The 21,836-nt window shown below is 32.5% G+C and overlaps 3 protein-coding genes and 1 pseudogene across 3 annotated transcripts; 2 read left to right on the top strand and 2 right to left on the bottom strand.

Moving 5' to 3' along the window:
• Positions 1-1,127: 1,127 nt before the first annotated feature.
• Positions 1,128-3,260, bottom strand: LOC123922889 (PKS-NRPS hybrid synthetase cheA-like). The gene is made up of 2 exons (XM_045975555.1): positions 2,262-3,260; positions 1,128-2,123 (listed from the first exon to the last, which is right to left on the bottom strand). The coding sequence occupies exons 1-2, from the start codon at positions 3,066-3,068 to the stop codon at positions 1,128-1,130; spliced, it is 1,803 nt and encodes a 600-aa protein (XP_045831511.1). The 5' UTR covers positions 3,069-3,260.
• Positions 3,235-4,017, bottom strand: LOC123922888. Its single transcript, XM_045975554.1, has one exon. It carries the CDS (start codon positions 4,015-4,017, stop codon positions 3,235-3,237), a length of 783 nt encoding a protein of 260 aa, XP_045831510.1.
• A 3,229-nt stretch (positions 4,018-7,246) lies between these two features.
• On the top strand, positions 7,247-11,019 carry LOC123924419 (galactan beta-1,4-galactosyltransferase GALS3-like). The gene is made up of 2 exons (XM_045977301.1): positions 7,247-8,517; positions 10,381-11,019. The coding sequence occupies exons 1-2, from the start codon at positions 7,346-7,348 to the stop codon at positions 10,724-10,726; spliced, it is 1,518 nt and encodes a 505-aa protein (XP_045833257.1). The 5' UTR covers positions 7,247-7,345; the 3' UTR covers positions 10,727-11,019.
• Positions 11,020-11,732: 713 nt separating this feature from the next.
• Positions 11,733-19,198, top strand: LOC123922887 (annotated as a pseudogene).
• Positions 19,199-21,836: the final 2,638 nt, after the last annotated feature.

The following is a 21,836-nucleotide window of genomic DNA, read 5'->3' as shown; positions in this document are numbered from 1 at the left end:
AAATCAAAACATAAACGGAAAATCAACAACATAAGGTAGCATACAAACGTGGATATTTCGGATCAATTTCAATCCAGTCGAACATTTTTCTCACATCTTCATCATCTTTCAACTCTTTCCATTCGTATTTCCGTGGTGCATCATCATATCCTCCAACATGGTCAGCTGCCAGATCGATATATGACTCATAATACGCTAGTTTGTCTATTTTGATTTGTCTAGCGTATTTGAAGCGATACATGGCTTCAATCGTATTTTTGATAGTTTGAAGAGTTGTTAAAGTGTTTTTCAAATCAACGCAGAACAACTTGTCGTTACCGCAAAACTTGATTGAAAATGGATAAGAAGTCGCTAAATTGTTTTTAACAAACCGTTTTGAAGTACTCATTTTGTAGAAAACGATTTCAATTATTTTCTAACTCTCCCTATACGTATTTATAATACATAGAAATCAATAATATCCACATATATTGTCGGTGCAATATCGACCACGAAAATATTGTCGGTGTAATATCGACCACAAAATATTGTCGGTACAATATCGACCACAAAAACTTGTCGGTGCAATTTCGATCATTTTTCACATAATACCTACCTTTCTTCAATCCCCCCCATCAAGTCTCTTATACCCCCTATATTCTGTTTCGCAAAATTTAAATTTCTTTCGACTCGCAGAAACCGAAACATAAGTTTCGATTAATAAAGACCGAAATAACTGGAACATTTCGGTTGATAAAGATCGAATTATGCAGAAACAAGGCCAGGTTATGCAGAATCACTTGTAGAACCACCTCAAAATCGTCGAGGTCAAAACCTGTTTTTTCTTTCAATTCATTTCCAAAATTATATCAGGCTAAATACAATTTGTTACAACATTTCATAACCAAAGTTTCATAATCATATTTCATAACAATAATACCAAAGTTCAATATACAATAATACCACATTTCATAACCAAGGTTCATGAGTAAATTGCGCATACAAAGTTAATATGTTACAACGCATAATCGGCATGGTATACATCACAAAATAATGCGCTTAGCTACCCTTTCAAAAAATAGTGCGCTTAGCTACCATTTCAAAAAATAATGCGCTTAGCTAATTCAAAATGAAACTACTAAAATCTACTACAATTCCAACGGATCGTCTTTGCTACCCTTTCCAATCGTGACTAAGTCATCGCCTGCTCTTTCAAGGGTCAACAGCTCACCAAACTTTTGCATTCTATCCAAAAACATGGGCTCCCATTCTGCAGCTTCTTCGGAACAAGAGTTTTTCCACTGATGAGTCGTTGGAGGTATCGGACATCCTACTTTCAACCGCACTAACACAAAGTGGTCAGCGAGCGCGCCGATGCAAATAATCTTGGAATCCAAGTCTGACGTGTCTGATGGAGGTTTGCCACGCAATGGGAAACAAGTTCTAGATGCTCCACACCTTTCCATATTTGATAGTTGAACAACAACCCTCTGAAAATGAGTAGCCACAACGTAACCCATATCCGGAAAAGTAAACCATTTGTCCTTGGTTGCAAAAGCATGTTTACTCCTTCTCGGTGGTGGGAAAAGTGCATCCGTGACATACTTGTAACGCTCAGTATCGAACAACTCCACATATGATTCCTTATGCAATCTCAGCTCCCTCTCCATGTTCAGTCTGATCAACTCATAATCTTGTTGATTTCCTTTTTGGTGCAAAGCTACCACACGGTATCCACAATAACCGTCACCTTCAACGTCAATAATATCTTCGATAAATGGGTGCATGAACTTCGGCATATGGTTGATAAAAGGAATTTCAGGAGGCGCTGGAGGTGCTGGAGTCAAAGTACTGATGACGAGTTCTTTAGGCACCTCAAGCACTGTTTGTGAAGTCGACGGCTTTGACTTTGTTGGTTTCGACTGAGATGCCTGTGTAGCTGCAATATGATCATCAACATGCTCCCACCGAGACTTATCCCTGCTCGTGGATCTTGTGACACGAACTGATTTTTTCTTTCTAGCACCTTTTGTTTTGGCCTTTTGAAGCGGAGGTTTCACAGAGGTGGTTTCTGGATATGCAATGAGACGAAGTTGATTCCTAATATCATTCTTCACGCTAACATCGGCTGTTTTTAATCGTTCCTACAAAGAAAGAAAAAAAATCAAACTCATTAAAATTAATTGTATACAAAGTGTAACATTATACACATAATGTAAAATTAAAATCATAATAAAAAAGTATACGAAATGTAACCATTATATTTATGAAGGTGTAATAACCTGAATTGCTTTCCACTCAGCCAAGCAATCATAATCGTCAGCCACGTCGCCCGGTGCCGGCTCATCTTCGAAACACAGTTTCTTCCATTGAGGGTGAATCTCATCAAGTCGGATAGGTTTGTTATTTTTGATCTTCTTCGCAATCAAGCATGCACATGGCAACCCGTATGTCCTTCTCATAACACAGCCACACTTTTTGCTATCCATACCACATTCTTCGACCCTGTTTGCTTCGTCATAAATGTGATCCATAGCCTTTCTTGAGATTTTATAAAACAAGAATGCGTAAAGAGGATCATCATCGTATCTGTGTTCCGCAACAGACATACTCCGACCGAATTCACCTTGTACTTCGGTGAACTGACTTATCAACATCTTATTTATCGCTTCCCATCCTTTCACCAAGTCACCGTTACCGTCCTTCAAGTAACCTTTCAACACACCATGACATGATTCAGCTCTATTCGTGGTGTGATTCCCCATGTGCATATGTTGGTCTACCCAAGCATTGACAACCCTTTCTTTATCAGTGTCTAGGACAGTCTCTTCAACATAACGCAAAAACTTTGGCCATCTCGCACAAAGCTCCCTAAACACCATAACATTGTCAGCATATTCTTTTTCCGTTGGCGACTCTAACACATCATTAAAAGCATCGGTGATTTGATCCCACACATCAGTATGCTTCTCATTCTCTCCATTCTTGATTTTCACAATTTCCTTCATCTTAGAGCTCACGTTCTTTTTTACATGGAAACGACAAACCATTGCAGCCGATGTTGGAAATACCTCGGAAACTGCATTCATCAGAGCCAAATCCCTATCGGTGACAATCACCTTCGGTCTAACATCCTCATTCCTTAAGAGACTGACACACTGCTCTAGAGCCTAAGTGAAGTTGTCTTCTCTTTCATTGGTAAGCCAAGCAAATCCAACATTGAAAGATCTCCCAGTTGATGTGAATCCGACAATCTCAAATAACGGCATTTTGTATTTGTTTGTTTTTGTATGTCGAATCCATCAAAAGCACAGTAGGAAAAGAATTGAACAAACTTATAGATTTAGGATGTGCAAAGAAAATGTCTTGAACATGTTCGGATCCGTCTGCAACAACCGTCCTATGTTTGAAAAAATACCCGGTCTCGACAAGTCTTTTGGAGAGGTGTTGCATTTCAGTCATTGATGCCCTCATTTTAAGTTTTAATCGATGACTTAAATTGTAGAGTTGCTTTGCCGTTGTCTTGTTGTTTGGATCCCTATCTTTCAATGTTGACATTATATTCTTAGGCGGAACCAGATTCCTTGACATTTCCTCCATACATTGCCTTTCTTCCGGTTTGAGACGACCGACAATGAGATGGCCTTCAACTGCCTTGTCCAACTCGTGGTTATGTTTGCCATTTACAACGGTCAAATGCCATGTTTTATCGGCATGACAATAACCACGGAGTCGAAATGGACAGCCGCATTTCCTCGTGCCGGTTTGATCAGATTTTAGCTTCTTATTTGTTGACACGTACCGGCCTCCCCGCTCGCAATCCAACCTGAAATATTGCTTCCTCTTATCGCTGCCGTTGTCGGATTTGCCAATTACAATTGCAAACTTTAGCTTTAAGGCAATCTCCCGAGCCCATCTAATCAACTCATCTCGGTCAGGGGTTGCCATTTCAGTGTAAAAATGATCTGATGTATCAATCTCATATGCAACAGGTCTATGGAGGTTTATCAGGCGGAACCTCAACAATTCCCGGGGCATTGATACCTAGCACAAGCTCTCGTTTGCCCGCCATAACTACATAATATAAGAGGGATAAACACATAATTAGCCACATATAATACTTAATACATATAAAATTGGTAGCACATTCTATAATCCATAACAGCTAAGGCAATGCAAGCAAAACAGATAGACCTAAGGCAATGCAATGCAATGCAAGCAAAACAGACAGTCAAGGCAAGTAAAGACAGTGCAAAAATTAAAGTTCCAGTAATTTCGGTTAGTATCAACCGAACGAATCCTTCGGTTAGACTTGGCAAGCAAACACGTTTAAACCAACACAAAACCAAAAGTTCCAGTCATTTCGATTCGTATTAACCGAAGGATTCCTTCGATTTCTATAAATCGAACGAATTTGTGTCAGAAACCTACCAACCTAGCATATATGACAGTTGAAAATAAAAGAAATTAAACGGAAGATTACCTTAATATTGTGCTTCAAATCGCCTTCCAACCCTTAGCAAACGTTCCAAACTTGATTTTAAGCAGCGATTTGAGTGAAAAACGGATTGGATTTTGGGATCTCTTTTGGTAGTGTGGGGATGAAGTATTGAAAGTGATGAAGAATGTGAGAGGTTGCTTTCTATATAAACATACTTCGATTCGTAAAACTCAAAGGAGGAAGCGAGTGGTTTTTAAAACCCGAAGTTTTTATTTTTTCGATTCGTAAAGCCCGAATTTGCTAACCGAAAATTTGGTCATTTTCGAAGGGCAAACTGGGATTTAAGGGGGGTATAAAAGAAACGTGGGGGGTGGGGAGAGAAAATATCCTCAAAAAATGGAGGCCTAAAAAAGTAGTATTAATAATTAAGGGGGTGCAAGTCCAACTGCCTAGGCCCAGTTTGTCAAAAAGAATTTTTTTTTAAAGTTGACTAGGCCCAGTTTGTCAAAAGAAATAAAATTGATGAATTTTCTTCAAAAAATACTAGAAGAATGAGTCGTTTTAAATAACTATAAGGCATTTTGTTGTTATTGATTCAAATATGGTTTTTTATGTTAGTTACAAGGATTATTATTTTTTTATGTTATTTATAATTTAAATCGAGAATGATCTTTTTTTTAAAAAAAAAAAAATAAGTTTTTTTTGACAAAAGGGTCACCTTTAATATTTGCACATAGCCTCCAAAAACTCGGAGAGGGTCATGTCCGACGCTATCCTTCTCCTATTTTCAAGCAACCATGCTGACCATCCACCCATCTTCGGCGCTATCCTTCTCCTCCTCATCCTCCTCCTCCTCCTATTTTCAGAAACTTAATCTTCGTAACTCCATTGAAGTTGAAACAAAGGTAAAAATCAAAATTTTACAATTTGGGATTTATAAAATTTGAAACTAAAAATCACAATTTGAGGATGAATTTGTGAAGGAAATGAGTTTATTATTTACAATTTTACTATTTTAGAGGTGTTGTGTTGTTTGTTTGAAGGGATGAGTTGTTATTGGATTGTTGGTTGGCTTTCACCTTTGTCATGTTTATGCACTGTTTCCAATTTCCAAATTACTGACAGGGAGTGTGTTGGACCACGATGGGGGAGCCTCACTGGATTAGATCGGCACATTGGGCACTGAGCAACCTTACAAGTGACTCTAACACCACATCTTTACCCAAAACTTTAAGGCATTAGGTTTATAAGTCCTCTCACTTATAAAGTGCCCAATCTCAACTTTTCCAACCAAAGCGGGACTTCAATCGCACTTGATAAATCTTAACATCTCCCCTCAAGTGTGAGTCTCTCTGCATCCACGATCCTTCACCACTCGCTTATTGCTCCCCTAACCGGGCTCTGATACCACTGATGGGCCGCGAGGGGGAGCCTCACTAGATTAGATCGACACGTTGGACATTGATCAACCTTACAAATGACTCTAACACCACATCTTCACCAAAAATCTTAAGCCATTAGGTTTATATGGGAAATCTCACTTGTAAAGTGTCAAATCTCAACTCTTCTAACCAATGGGACTTCACTTACACTTGATACATCTCAACAAAGTGTTCTTTTGTTTAGTTCTCAAAATTTACAATTGTTGGACGATGCAACTTTGGAGTCTTGTTGTAGTCATTTAGAAGAGACGTTGAAACATAATAAGCAATTTAATGTTGATGGGAAAGACTATGTGTGGAGTTAAGGTTACTAAGAAATATATTTCCCGGGAGGAAAGATAGAACCTATTATATATTTAAAAATATAAAAGACATGGATTGCTTTCCTAATACAATTATTGCATATAGAATTTTATTGACTATTCCTTTGATAGTTGTCTCTATAGAAAGAAAATTTTTCAAAATTGAAGTTGTTGAAGTCTTACTTGCAGTCTACCATGTCACAAGAAAGACTTAATGGTTTAACCTCGATAGCAATTGAGAATCATCTCATTGAGGACATGCAATATAAATACTTGATCGATGAATTTGCTTAAAAAAATGTTAGAAGAATAATTCGTGTTAAGTAACTATAAGGTATTTTGTTGTTATTATTTGACTATGAATATTTTTATTTATAAAAATAATTATTTTTGTTATCTTATTTGCAATTTAAATTGAAGATTTTTTTATATCAAGCGATCACTTTTATATTTTGAACATAACCTTTAAAAACTCCAAACAACACTGGTAAAACCTAATTGAAAATTTGAATTACCATCGGACACTCCAATAAAACATCCATTAGATAGTATTAATTAGTTCCAACCCAATTTGATATTCAACTATAGCTCCTTTTATTACCGTATTCAACTCTTTCTAATCATATTTTCTAAATTTATGAACTATGCTACATCACAAAAAATCCTATTTATTTCTCTCATTAACTAGTTGGTGAAAGTAAACATACATTAATCTTTCAACCAAATCAATCATGAAAACAAAATTCCTTATCACTTTATTACCCGTTAAACTAACTATACTTTAGACAAAGTATACTTTATCATTAAACGATAATTAGTTAGTCCAGTGGTAAATGATGTTGAACTTAATAGGAAAGATGACAATTTGATCTTCCGCAACTGTAATTCAGAGGAGTTGAAACCACTTTATATCCGAACTGACTCCAGAACCAGATTAAATGATAAACAAATAAAAATACTTGATCATGATTTTACAACGGTTGTTAATACATATTTTATTATGTAACATTTCCCATCTTCCAATAACCAATGAGAGAAAATGGCTGGTTCTCCAAAACCGAATCTTATTTGCTTCTAAACAAAACATTACATCATCAATCAAAAAACTGTCCTAATATAACACAACACTCACCTCTGCCACAAACAACAACAAACTCATCACTCTCTCTAGTAACCTCAAAATGGCCTTCAAAGACAAAGAGAAAAAACTCTTTCTTTCTTCACTAAGAAACAATGCTTCAGAACACAAACTTCTCACATCTCTTCTCTTTCTCTGCATCATTGCTACTCTCCTTCTCTTCATTCCTTCTTCTTCTTTCACTATCTCAGCTTCTGATCTCAGATTCTGCATCTCAAGAATCTCTCAAACCCCACCAACACCATCACCACCACCACCACCACCACCACCACCACCATCACCACCCTCTACCATTCTTCATGAAAAACTCATTCTTAACAACAATAACACCAATATCATCAAACGTTTCTTCCACCCTTATGGTTCAGCAGCATATAACTTCATCACAATGAGTGCTTATAGAGGTGGACTCAACACTTTTGCTATCATTGGTCTTTCTTCAAAGCCTCTTCATGTTTATGGAAATCCTACATATCAATGTGAGTGGATTCCTAACATAAGAACAAACACAAATTCTTCTATTGAAAAAATCACTACCATTGGTTATAAGATTCTTCCTGATTGGGGCTATGGCCGTGTTTATACCGCGGTTGTTGTTAATTGTACTTTCAATGAAACAATCAATGTTAACAACAATGGCGGAAAGTTGAACCTTTATGCTTCGACATCAGGCGGCGGTGACACAAACTACAATATTACTGATAAAATGGAAGTTCTTGTTGAACAACCTAAGGTTTTGGATTTGACCCTTTTTGATTCAAAGCCAAAGTATGAATTTTTTTACTGTGGATCATCTTTGTTTGGGAATTTGAATCCACAAAGAGTGAGAGAATGGATAGCTTATCATGTGAGATTATTTGGGCCAAAATCACATTTTGTTTTACATGATGCTGGTGGTGTTCATGAAGAAGTGTTTGAAGTTTTGAAACCTTGGATTGAACTTGGTTATGTTACATTGAATGATATTAGAGAGCAAGAAAGATTTGATGGTTATTATCATAATCAATTCATTGTTGTGAATGATTGTTTGCATAGATATAAATTTATGGCTAAGTGGATGTTCTTTTTTGATGTTGATGAGTATATTTATGTTCCTCCAAAGAGTACTATTAGAACTGTTCTTGATTCTCTTTCTGAATACAATCAGTTTACAATTGAACAGATGGCAATGAGTGTTAAGGTTTGTCTCTCTGATGATTATGGCAAAACTTACAGGTACAATTTTTCATTCCTTTATTTAGAAATATTCTTCTCTTTTTGTTTTTGCCTAAATTGCTTCAATCTGCATAATTTCTAGTTCATGTTTCTCATTTGCTAATTTGATTCTTAAAATAACGAGTCTGTCAAAATCAGTGCGACTAACTGTTATTTTGTTAATCTCACTACACTAAAAGTGTGTCAAGTGTTCGACACATATCAATGTCCGACAATAACACACATGACACATGATACATCCGGTTATTCTATTTTCTCATGTTATTACTCGTATCTCTTAGAATTGAGAGATGAGTTGATTCAATCCTATAAAATCGGCTTATAAAGTGAGAATTGTCTCTCATATTTAGGCCAACTCACATCTGATGCGAGACTTTTAACACACCTCCTCACGTCCAACACTATTGGGCTTGGTGTGTGAATATAAATTGTGGGTGACTCGATAGCGGGTGCCCCAACGGATCTTAGAGAAGCTCTGTTACCATCTTAAAATTGAGAGTCGAGTCTAATTCAACCCTATAAAATCAGTTTGTAAGATGAGAATTACCTCTTACATATGAACTCATATTCAAATTAACTCACATCCAATGTAAAACTTCTTAATAGTAGTATCATCGTATTAATATGTGTAAAGTGTATCGATGCATCATAGATTACTATGGATGATGGGTCTGGATACTGTTATTTTTACCTTGTATAGAGACAGGACAAACAATTGTATTGTTGTGGTGTACATGAATTTGGAATTATTAGCCCATTCCTATGATATTAATTTTGTTTTACACAATATACAAGGACAGGTAGAAGTGGGACATGTTTGACCTTAGTTCTAATGTGATTATTTCTAAAATTAATCTTACATTAACTAATCAGTAAATAACTGTATAAAATAGTAATATGGTCCAACCTGTTCAAGATTCTTCCAACATTTGTTGAAAAAGTAACCATTCTTTATTCATCCATCAATGTCTTCATCAATAAGATAGCTGCACAATGTTCAAAATCATGTGAATTCCAGTAATTTCAAAAAATGGTGAGAATTTATTAGATTCTCCTTATGTTTATTTTTAGTCATTTTTCATCTATCTTTTGATTAAAACCCATAATAGTGCTTTTGTCCACAAGTGAGCTTTGATTATGACAGCTTTGTATTTTTAGGTAGGTATGCACTGAATTTGAGTATTTTAATATTCATAGTAACAACAATAACAATTAATTTGGTCACATACAGTTGTTAGATCTAGCTGTCCCAGTCTTCATTTTATTGCACAAAATTGTTATATGATTCTGATAAAGAATGATTGAAAAGCAAATATAAATTACAGAACTAAAAAAGTGGTATATTATTACTTTTGAAGCTGCTAAGTATTATTAAACATGAAGCACATACAAAGACATCGAACACGACACTCACACAAGGAGAGTGGTTGAATGTGCAACTGTCTTTGATATATCGGTGTCTTTGTGTGACTGTGTGTGACGGTCTCTTATAAATTTATATTTAGGCCAACTCACATTTGATGCGGGACATCTTAACACATCATCTTACGTCCAACAATATTGGATTTGGACCGTGAATATAAATGGTAGGTAGCCCATTGGATTTTTTAGAGACTATGATACCACCTTAGAATTAGGGGTTGACCTACCTTAACCCTACAATACCGACTTATAAGATAAATATTGCCTCTTACTTATAAATCCGCGTTCAGGCCAACTTATATCTGTTGTGTGACTTCTTAACAATGTTAGGCACCTAACACGTCTTTCAATTTGAAATGTGAGTGACACATAGATTATTATTATATAGTTCATGTAATAACATAGCTATATATATGTGATTGTGTCTTATGAATTATGCAGAAAATGGGGATTTGAAAAGCTTGTATACAAAGATGCAATTACAGGAATTAGAAGAGATAGAAAATATTGTGTTCAACCAAGAAACTTATATGCAACTGGTATTCACATGTCAGAGAATTTAGTTGGAAAAACAACTCATAACACTGAAGGAAGGATCAAATATTTTCACTACCATGGAAGCATAGCAGCAAGAAGAGAAACATGCAAAATTCTAGTGAACAAAACAAATGTTAACTATGAAAAAACACCTTATGTGTTAGATACTACATTAAGAGACATTGCTGGTGTAATCAAGAAATTTGAGCTTAAGATGATTGGATCAAGATTGCAGAAAACAAGACAATGATACCTTCAATTCTTTTTCCTTTTTTTTTTCTTTACCTTTTCCTTTAAGGGGTCTTAAATTTAAAGTTATTTAATTTATCTTTTCATAGGATATAAAATCATTTAAAGGTTCTTTCTTTTCTATTTTTTCTTCTATGTATTATATTCTTCTTCTTTTTCTACTTTTAATATAGTACAGAAACTGATAAATAAATTATCTTGTTTCATTTTTTAATAATTTTTTAGAGGTTCTTTGTTTTTTTTTATATGCTGTATTTTGTAAAAATAATGAATAAAGATTTCAATAATTTGTCAGTGTGGTCTCCACCTTTTATATCATTATATGGAAGGTTGCTTTGCCAATGTGATGTGTTGCTTTGTTTGTGTGCAACTTTCCTTTTTTTAAGTGTTTTGCTATGTGCAAATCTTACATTTAATAATAGGCGAATTTAGCTAGTTGGTAGGAATATCACATATATTATGCAGAATTCAGGATTCAAATTTCAGATATATCATTTATTTATTTTTAAGGTGAAATTTTTAACCACTAAGCTATTAGATAATAAATAAAAAAAAAGTTAAATCTACAAATTTTAAAAACGTTTTTATATTTATCTTCTTAACATGTTTTTTTTTTGTCAAGATCTTCTTAACATGTTCTAGTATGTATGTTAACATTTTTTTCTTTTTATTTTAATAATAACATTATTAAATTTTTGTCCCCTATAGCTTTAATATTTTTGGATCCTTATTCCTAAATAAATTTTGATGAAAGCATCCTCTTTTCTTTAGTTTCTTTAGTTGTAGGCCCCCATGGTTTTTCATAAGTAAGAAAAAATAGAATGAGAAAATATATATTGTGCTGTTGGTATAGGAACAGGTAATTGATGAAAGTGATATCTTTAGGCAAAGTCAAAAGAGGGAACATGTGGGTGATATGAGTGCTCTCTCTAAAAGCATGCAACAAATTGGGTTGCATTGCAGGACATATATCATGTAGTTTTGGTAACTCTATTTTACTTTACATAATGGTTATTTTTGGAAAAAGATTCCCTGCTGTAACTGCGTTGACGCAGTTACGGTGTGAACCGTCCGATCATAATGAATGGTCAGGATTATTTTAGAGTATATTTAATCAAAACCGTTTGATAAAAAATCAGTGATAAAGATTCATTACAGTGTTAAACTGTGTGGTTTTTCAACTGTAGGAAATCCAGGTCTGTTATTTTTACAATTCAAGAATCAATAATTTATGTATTAACTAGACCCTTACCCGTGCGATGCACGGGTGTGATGCCATTGTTTTTATTTTACAATTATATAAAACTGAAACATTAAATATTATTTTAAAATAGAGAATCCGAGACTCAAAAGATTTATTTTCTAAGGAGAAGTGATGTGACATTGTAAGTGAGTGGTTAAATGAAGAAATATTATTGGTTTAAGGATTATGGTTTACTTTACATGAGTAACAGAATAACTATCTAAAATTTATATATACAGGAGTAATAGGATATATCTCCGCACAACATATAAATCTATTTCAAAACACACAAAAGATTGAATGAAAAGAGATGTGGCAAAATCTAAGTCATACAATTGGCATATAAATAGTGACAGAATTAGAAAAACTCAAATAAAACAAATAAAATTAAAGGGTACATACCTTTTAAAAATATTTCAAAAGGACATATGTGAAGAGCATCAACCTCACGGTTCAGTTCTTTTGAGTAAGAGATGATGACCCAAAGCCTAAAATCAAAAATTATAAAAATAAGTATATCAATAAAAAAAATGAATAAATAAAAAAGTAAAGGAAAGGAAAGTAAAACAACTATTACATAATTCAATTAAAAATAAAGTATATATTATTTAATTTGTATCATAATAGAATATGAATACACATATACAGTAGCACTTAACTAAACCTATAAATGGATGTGCAACAGCAAGTTGAATGTATGATCTGCAACAAACAAAAAATGTCAAATTCTCTTAATTTTATTTGTTATGCAAAAAGTTAATTTTTGCAAAAAATAAAATACCTACAACAAATCATGGTTTTAGAAAATAACATAAGTATTTATACCTAATGCACAAAAGATGAAGAGGCAAGATAATGGAAAGAGAAATTGCACATATAAGATATGAAAAAATCTATTCTCACATTCAACCGAAAAAACAAATGGTAATATTGTTAAGCACATGATTGAGCATCAGGGGATGAAAATATTTGTTTCTAACATTCGTAATGGTTAGTTAGGAAAATATGAATAAGATACAAATTAAAACAATTGTAACCTATATATTAAAATATTGGTAGAAGAGTCCAAGGGATGAAAATTGAATTGTGACTTAAGAGATGAAAAAATATTACCGAGAGTTACAAAGTTAATTAGTGTGTATTTTTGTATTCTCTCCTTATTATAATATAGTAAGCAAAAGTTATTATATTCGTCAAAAAAAGTAAAGGCTAAGTAAAAGCTTGAGTGAGTGTATATTAAAAAGTCATAAGTCTATAAATGTAGAATATGAAAAGTATAGAGATGACAATAATAATAATAATAATAATAATAATAATAATAATAATAATAATAATAATAATAATAATAATAATAATATAAGTAGAAATGATGTGTCATTGTAAAGTGATTTAATTGGATTTAAATAGATGATGTGTCTAAATAAAACAATTTAATTGGTCTAAATGGATTAGGGTTAGGAGAACTATTTAGGAATTATATATATAGATATGAAGAAGAGTGTTGGCTTTTTATATGGATTTGCCGACAATTATAATGTGTATATATCACCGACATAAAATTAATTTACTCTCAAACTGAATTATACTATAAGCTTTTGTGGTGACATAAAATTAATTTTCAAAGTAGAGTTGGTATTTCAGTGCGATCAACTATGTACCGACATAGCTAATAAACAATCAAAGGAAGATTACAATCACAAACTGCATTTTCCGTATTATTAATAGTTCATTTACTTGAAAGGAAAGATAGTGGGATGAAAGGAAAATACGAAAAATTGAAGAATAAATTTGAACTAAAATTTAATTTAAGTTCATTTCTCAGTTTCCCGTGTTTTTCTTCCTTTCTATTTCTTTTCTTTCAACTAAACGGACCCTAATTAAAAGTAAGCGTTCTCTGTTAAGAAGTCTCACATCGGTTGAAAGATAGTCTGACTAAGTGTTTATAAACTAGAGGCAATCCTCACCTTACAAGCCGGTTTTGTAAGGATGAGTTAGGCCCAATACTCAATTCTAAGATGGTATCAGAGCAGGGTTAAAAATTGCAATGTGGGCATTTTACCCAGGACTACGCTAGGCGTGAGGGTGGGTGTTGAATGTGAAGTTGTGTGTTGTTGGAGTTTGTTTGAAGTCCCACATTGCTTAGGTTCCCGAGATGTGAAGTGTATAAATATGTGAGGACAACCTCACCCTTTGAGCTAGCTTTTGGGGATGAGATCCGAGCATATTTAACATGGTATCAGAGTCTCTCCAAGATCCGTTGGGCCACCCGATATCGGGCCACCTACCATTTATATCCGCGTACCAAACCTAATAGCGCCGGACGCGAGGGGGTGTGTTAAGAAGTCTCACCTTACAAGTCATTTCACAAAGTCGGACTAATTAAAAGTAAGCGTTCTCATTTCATCTCTTTCAAAATCCTCCATCCAATCCAAGCATAGGTATTCTAAGTTTTTTACTTTAGATCTTTTAAGCCAGTCCCAATCGAACATAGTATACATGGAAGTAAACGAACATGAGACATCACTATAATCATTCTCAACCACGAACATGAGACATTAATAAAATTCTACGCTACGGTACATATATATTTTTTGCATGGGAGCATATACTTTGTTTTATTCTTTCATATTTTACAAATGATATGTGTGTTTGTGGACAACCCACCGACGAAGCAAACACTTGCTTTCTAAGCTATAATGATCAAAATCAAAACGTCTATATATTTTCAACTCTCAAACTAGTTTTTGTGATTGAGTATAGACCTCTCAAATTCTAGCTTAGATTAACGATGTCAGATATCTCTCTTTATGATTTTTGTAAATAGAAAAGTTTATGATATTATCTATCTTTACAATTGAGACAGTAACTTTTTTTTGACTCAATTGAGACGGTAACTTAATCGATGTTAATTCGGACAAAAATGATTAATATTAATGATAAAATTATTTTATACGTGTTTGCACTTATTTTATTGAATCAATTAATATTGATCAAGTCATTGTCTAATTAAAGATGGCCACTTCATTCACTATGAGAACTTTAAGCAATTTTCAAACATTGTCATAGACCACATTATTTCCAACAACGACAATCACTTTAAAAGTTTTGTTGACATGAGTCTTCTTCCGAGTTCATTAAACCCGTAAAAATTACTCCCACCTTTTCAAATTGTAAATCATTTTAAGAAAAAAATTTGTACCAAATTATAAGGCACTTTACATTACTAATGAAGTATTTAATGCTAGTTTTTTTAATTATATTTTTAACTATTTATTACTTTATCTTCTTTAAATTCTTCAATTTATCTTTCCTCTACCATTATGAAGGACAATTTTGTAAACTAACTTATAATTTCTTTTTTCCATACAATATTAATTACATTTCTTAATTTGTGTATTTTGCCCAAAATGACTTACATTGTGGTACATAGGGAGGGGTCTTGTTAACATGTGCATATAGGGCACATGATAAAGTATCTTAATATAGAAATTTAACATTTAATGATACAAGACATATAATGCTTGAAAAGTTAAAATGCACAAATTCTAAGGCATAATTTCTATTTTTACTACCTTAACATGTGTCATATATGCAAGAATCTTTTATATTATAAGCTTGTATACACAAGCAAATCATAAACCCTGATTTGTTTTTCCTCCATTTTATCTTGCAATTTTTATTAAAAAATAATACAATTTTGTCTTGATTAAGATTCAAACCCACAACCCTTCAATACAAGGCAATATTTCCAACCACCATGACAAGTATACCAATTGTAATTAAAATTATGTGAAATAATTGATAAGCATCATCAATTTTAAAAGTATATCATATCAAAATTATTGTTGACTATATTATTCGTCACGAAATATTTTTACGTCTTTCCTGATCAATAATTTTTTTTCTACCGAATCATAAATTTAGAGAATAGTTATCATGTGAGTTTTGGAAAGTTATTATCACGTGTGATTTGAAAAGTTATATATATATATATATATATATATATATATATATATATATATATATATATATTCTCATACTATAACACCTTCAACAATATTAAAATCTATTAAAAAAAAACATCTTTCACATTTCAATGTCTCATGTTAACAATTTCACCACAATTCGACTTAATTTACTCAGAGGTGTGTATAAACTTTCATTCTGTTTTGTGATTTATTATCTTTATTCCTGAAATCGATATTGTTTTAAAACTTTATGCTAACTTTTTATATATATATATATATATTTAAACAGGTCATTTGAATCCCAATCCTTTATCTGATCGGGAGAAGTTGGTTAATGAATTGCAAATTAGATATCGGACCTACTGCGTTGAGTTTTGCGTAACCGAAGTTAGTATAGTTCCAAATTTTTTAATAGATTGTTTTTTACACCAAAATTCTCAATTATTTATATTTAATTTTATTTTATATATGTTATTTCTATTAAAATTATGATACTGAGTATTGATATTAGGATTTTCACACACGACACAATTTTGCATTTAGTGAGTGATTTCTATTATACTTAAATTTAGATTGATACTTAACAAGGAATAAATAATATGCAATATTCATCATTTCATAAAACATTGTTAAATGGAAAAAACTCAAATTTCTTTTTTCATAACATTTCTATTGTTCATTGATTTTATAGGGTGTAGTGATGCTTCCGAAGATGTTTTCTGCTGATTTTCGACACGAAATTTATCGTTTCGCAACTTTGGTATTAGTCGAAAAAATTAACAATAACATTTATTTAACGCATGGCTGGTATGCTTTAAAAGATTTTTACAATATCAGCCGTATCGGGGCTTGGATTACATTGGTATATAGCGGAAGAGGACAATTTGGTATAATTTTAAAGGATAGATTTCGTGCAGTTATAAATTCATACTCATTATTTTGATTTTAACATTGGAGATATAATATTAACCGATGATCAATTGATACAATATGCACTAGCAGATATTGAGATGATGTTACGTAGTTGTGGGAAGAGTTTAAAAGATTATCCTCCAATGCCTAAAGCAAACACATCATTAGTTCCTGATATACAAAATAGTTTAATACACGACGAATTGAATTATAACAGACAATCATTAGCTGAGGAACATGTTAGATTGATGTCAACTATGACTTCAGAGCAATGTGGTGTGTTTTTTCTTTATGGTTATGGCGGTACAGGGAAGACATTTATTTGGAGGGCCATGTCAGCCGCATTACGCTCAAAAGATGAGATAGTTTTAACAGTTGCCTCAAGTGGGATCGCTGCATTGCTCATACCTGGTGGTAGAACAACACATTCAAGGTTTTGTATTCCTCTAAATGTTGACGAGTTTTCAACATGTACCATAGTTCATAAAAGCCCTTTGGCGCTATTAATACAAAAAGCAAAGTTCATTATATGGGATGAAGCACCAATGATGCACAAACACTGTTTCGAAGCTGTTGATTGAACTTTAAAAGATATTCTCAAGTCTGTTGATGATATGCACCAATTGTTGAAAAGTATGCATAATCTTCAAAAATTCATGAAATAGCTCTATGAACTTTGGACTTTTGAATTCTTGTGATTCACTAGGAAATAAACTGCTTGAAAGATAGGTGCTTGATTTAAAAACAAGAAAATGATAGAGTTTGACACAAACACATGTAAGAACGAAATTGAAACAAAGTAAAGAAAAGAGGAGAAATGGAATAAAGTAGAAGGGGCGCCACACTCTTTCTAATCCAAGAGAGAATGATAAGCCTATGGATGAAGATCACCACAAGAAAATGATTCCTTTTTATGATCAGTTTTGGTCCAATCCAGAACCTAAGAGCAAATACTCTCAATTACACAAAGTGTAAAAAGTTAACAAAATTCATTCCTTTGGCAAAAGTTACATGCCTCCTTTATATAGGAAAGACTTATGATGATGTAATAAGCAAAAAGTAACTCCTAAGAAAGCAAAAGGATTTCAGCCACTAACTATCATGATAATGGGGCTGAATTATTACAAGGAAAATGCAAAAATAAAAGAAGAGATAGTGGTGCTCTTTTATTGCTTGGTGCACCACTTTCATTTGCTTAGTGGAAGAGCTCTTTATTTTCTACTATCACATGCTTGGATGATAATCTTCAACTTTGGTTCTTTTTATTCCATGACCGAAATAATTCTTCTTGTTAAGGGATAGAATTTTAGGATCACATCAGTTGATGAAAAAAATAAACACATTCCCTTCGGTGGAAAAGTTGTTGTTTTTGGCAGAGATTTTAAACAAATTCAACCAGTAATACCCAAAGGTACAAGACCAGAAGTTGTTCATGCTACTATTAATTCTTCGGTTCTTTGGAATTTTTGTGAAGTTTTAACATTAAGTAAAAACATAAGGCTTCTCGGTGGTGCTTCGAGTGCAGACGTTGAACAAAGAAGATTTGTTTTCTGAATGGGTTTTGGGTGTTGCCGATGGAGAAATTGGAGATGACAACGACGATGATTTAGAACTTGACATTCCATCAGATTTATTGATTCCAAATTCAGGTGATCATCTTGCTTCTATCGTTGAAATCACTTATCCCCAACTTTTACAAAACATGAACGATATAACTTATTTCCAAAATAGAGCTATACTACCTCCTAAAAATTCAATAGTCGACACAATAAATGATTATATGTTGGATTTAATTCCTGGAGAAGAAAAAACATATTTGAGTTATGATACTCCACTCACACAAAATGTAGACGGTCAAACAGTGGATGATGTTCATACTCCCGAATTTTTGAACACGATTTCTACGTCGGGACTTCCAAATCACAAGTTGAGACTTAAAGTTGAAGTTCCAGTTATGCTATTAAGGAATTTGAATAAAAAATTAGGATTATGCAATTGAACAAGACTTATTATCACGAGATTGGGAAAACGTGCTCTCAAAGAAAAAATTATTTCAGGAAGTAATATTGGTGATCAGGTTTTCATACCTAGATTTTCTCTGACACCTTCTGACGTGAGAATTCCTTTTAAATTTCAACGGAGACAATTTCCTATAATGATTTCTTTTGTGTTGACTATTAATAAGAGTCGGGGACAATCTTTAAAGCATGTTGGGATATATCTTCCGTCGCCGGTGTTTTCACATGGTCAGTTGTATGTTGCAATTTCAAGAGTTACTTCTAGAAATGGATTAAAAATATTGATCATCGATGATGACGGTGAAGATACGACTAAGACTTCGAATGTGATCTATAAGGAAGTCTTATGTAAAATAACATAATTTTCTTTGTATGAATATTTATCCAAAATTATTGTTGAACTATCGTTTAATGTTACTCAACTTTTTTCATATATCTTACATTATTGGAATTATCATATTTTATTTAATCATTATATATCTTACAGCTAATCAGACCCGTGCACCGCACGGGTCGATGTTCTAGTTATTTTATATGTATATATGTGACAATTGGCGCAATGTAGTTGAATAGACATGAATTCTAAATACTACTAGTAGAAACTTGTCTACTCCTCTTTAATTTCACAACGAGAAAATCTAAAATTTAGATTTTTGTTCAAGTGCTTAAACTTTTTTTTTAATACATATAAGTTCAAGTACTTATACTTAATATATAACAATATCTTAAATATGATATTAGCTCAAGTAAAACAACATATATATTTTTTGTTACAAAGTTATAAAGAAAAGAAAAGAGAAACTATGGATGGAGATTCTCTCCGGTGACATATTTTTGGAGTAAAATTTCATCCACACTTTTTCTTTTTTATTTAGTACATGTAATTAAATATAAAATAGAGAGCATAGATTACATTGGATTGTCTCAACTACCAGAGAGAATCCTTCTCCAGAAAAATAAAATTTTAAAACAGTCAGCGGAGAAAATCTCCTATAGATTTCGTACGGTAAGGAGAAATGAACCAAACAATCTATATGTTAAAACAATATGATCAAGTTTTTTAGTGACTAGAAATTCTACCATTAAAATGAATATGGGGGTTTTTGGAGTTCAAACCTCGCCCCTTGTATATATAATACGATGCTCGTATCAACTGAGCTAAAGTACTTATATATATATATATGAAATACCAGAAGAAAAATAATGAATTCTTGAAAATATGCAATACATTACAAAATAAATTTTGAGTTAATTAGATTGGTAGTTGTTATCATCTATATACAAAATTGCAATGGAAAGGGGACAAAGTACTCATGGACCACCATGATTAAGTAATACTAATAAGTTGTATTAGCAACTCATATATGTATAGCTGGCAACGTTGAAGTGGGTAAATCCCAAAACCTCCAAAGTTTCTGTGGTTCTTGCCTTCCTAATAATATGTATTAATTAATGTTATTCTATTTTGTTACTCCCTCCGTTCCATTTTATAATTAAGAACTAATTTGACTAAATGACACTATTTATTTTTCTTGCTTTGACCATATTTTTTTAATAATATATAGATATAAATATTAGCATATAACATCTTGTTTGATTCGTTTTGATGAGTATTTTCAAAATATCAACATTTTATAATTTTTACTAATAGAGAACTAAAAATATTTACGATCAAAATTGCGCGTTGGCATACGTGCATTAGTCAAAACTAACTCTTATATTTTGGGACGGAGGGAGTATTTTCCTCTTTCTAGTCTTCTTCTGGACATCATATCACGGGGCATAAAAAATTCCATATATCCAAATCATAAGCAAAACAATGCCACAAAGGGACATGGAAATAATTAATCAATGATGACAAAATTCATTATTAGATGCTCAATTTTTGTGTGGATAATTAGATGCTCATTAACCTCCATATATGTTCATCATAACACATCATAGAATTCTACATCATTTGTTAGGAGGAATCTGAAAATTTTGAGTTCGATTTTTGTAGGAATAACTTTTAATCGGATTTTAATTATTTTTCGGTCGAATTCTGAATTACTATGACCTTTTTTCGTGAAGATCAGAGAGTTAATAAAAAAATATATAATTTTACATCATTAATATAAATGACATATATCATAGAAAATAAATAGTTGATTTGACTTCGTTGACAGATCAAATTAAACTCATTTCTTGGCTCTGGTTCATAGGCCGTTCGGGTAGCTCTTGCACTTGTATTTCGATTGGTGTGTTAATCCCTTAATATGTAATTTTAGTATTTAAGGGATTTTCATTATATCGTAAGAATTTGAGTACTCCTTATATTCCTTATTAATACAATTTTGATTATAAAAAAAAAAAAAAACTCTAACAAGATTGTTTAGGGAAAATTCCAAAACTGATAGACTGTCTCATCATTATAAGCGTTGGTTAAGAGAAACAGAATGACATTGATTGGCAATGTTGATTGATTAATCTCTCCTTTTATTTTCAACCTTGATTAGTGAGGTAGCTGGGTATGCTATTCTATATGTATATATATATATATTTTTTTTTTATATTTGTTTTGTATTCATCTTCTTCTTTTTCTTTGAAAGTATTTGTATCTATCTACCTAACAATTAGGTATCTTCCAACTTCCAAGTTGCAATGAAAGAATAATTTGAGTCAAAATAGGCGCTACCTCTTAATTAAGTAGAAGCATGTGAATAAATTATTATGTAAAAATGTTCGTGCACTATTGCAATATTAATTACCATGGATGTTGTCACATATTAGTGTGTATATTGTGTCATTGTTTATGGTAAATAAGAGATTGTACATGATAACTTTAATTGTTCAGTTCTCTTGGATTGAACAAATTGAGAGATAAGAAACCGGACAAAACTGAATTCTTATCTTTCACTAAATTATATGACAATTTCTAAGACATCGATACCAATTGAGATTTCAACTTCTTATCAAATATCAAATCTTATC

The sequence above is a fragment of the Trifolium pratense genome, linkage group LG4 (assembly GCF_020283565.1).
Source record: "Trifolium pratense cultivar HEN17-A07 linkage group LG4, ARS_RC_1.1, whole genome shotgun sequence".
NCBI classification, from domain to species: domain Eukaryota; kingdom Viridiplantae; phylum Streptophyta; class Magnoliopsida; order Fabales; family Fabaceae; genus Trifolium; species Trifolium pratense.
Note: the sequence above shows the minus strand (reverse complement) of the source record. Positions and strands in the feature narration are given on the sequence as shown.

What these genes read in the sequence shown, in the direction of transcription:
- LOC123924419 (XM_045977301.1), top strand. Translation starts at nt 7,346, where the DNA reads ATGGCCTTCAAAGACAAAGAGAAAAAACTCTTTCTTTCTTCACTAAGA. An exon ending in GATTATGGCAAAACTTACAG is followed by an intron (nt 8,518 to 10,380) that starts GTACAATTTTTC and finishes TGAATTATGCAG; the next exon opens with AAAATGGGGATTTGAAAAGC.
- LOC123922888 (XM_045975554.1), bottom strand. Translation starts at nt 4,017, where the DNA reads ATGCCCCGGGAATTGTTGAGGTTCCGCCTGATAAACCTCCATAGACCT.
- LOC123922889 (XM_045975555.1), bottom strand. Translation starts at nt 3,068, where the DNA reads ATGAATGCAGTTTCCGAGGTATTTCCAACATCGGCTGCAATGGTTTGT. An exon ending in CTGAGTGGAAAGCAATTCAG is followed by an intron (nt 2,124 to 2,261) that starts GTTATTACACCT and finishes CTTTCTTTGTAG; the next exon opens with GAACGATTAAAAACAGCCGA.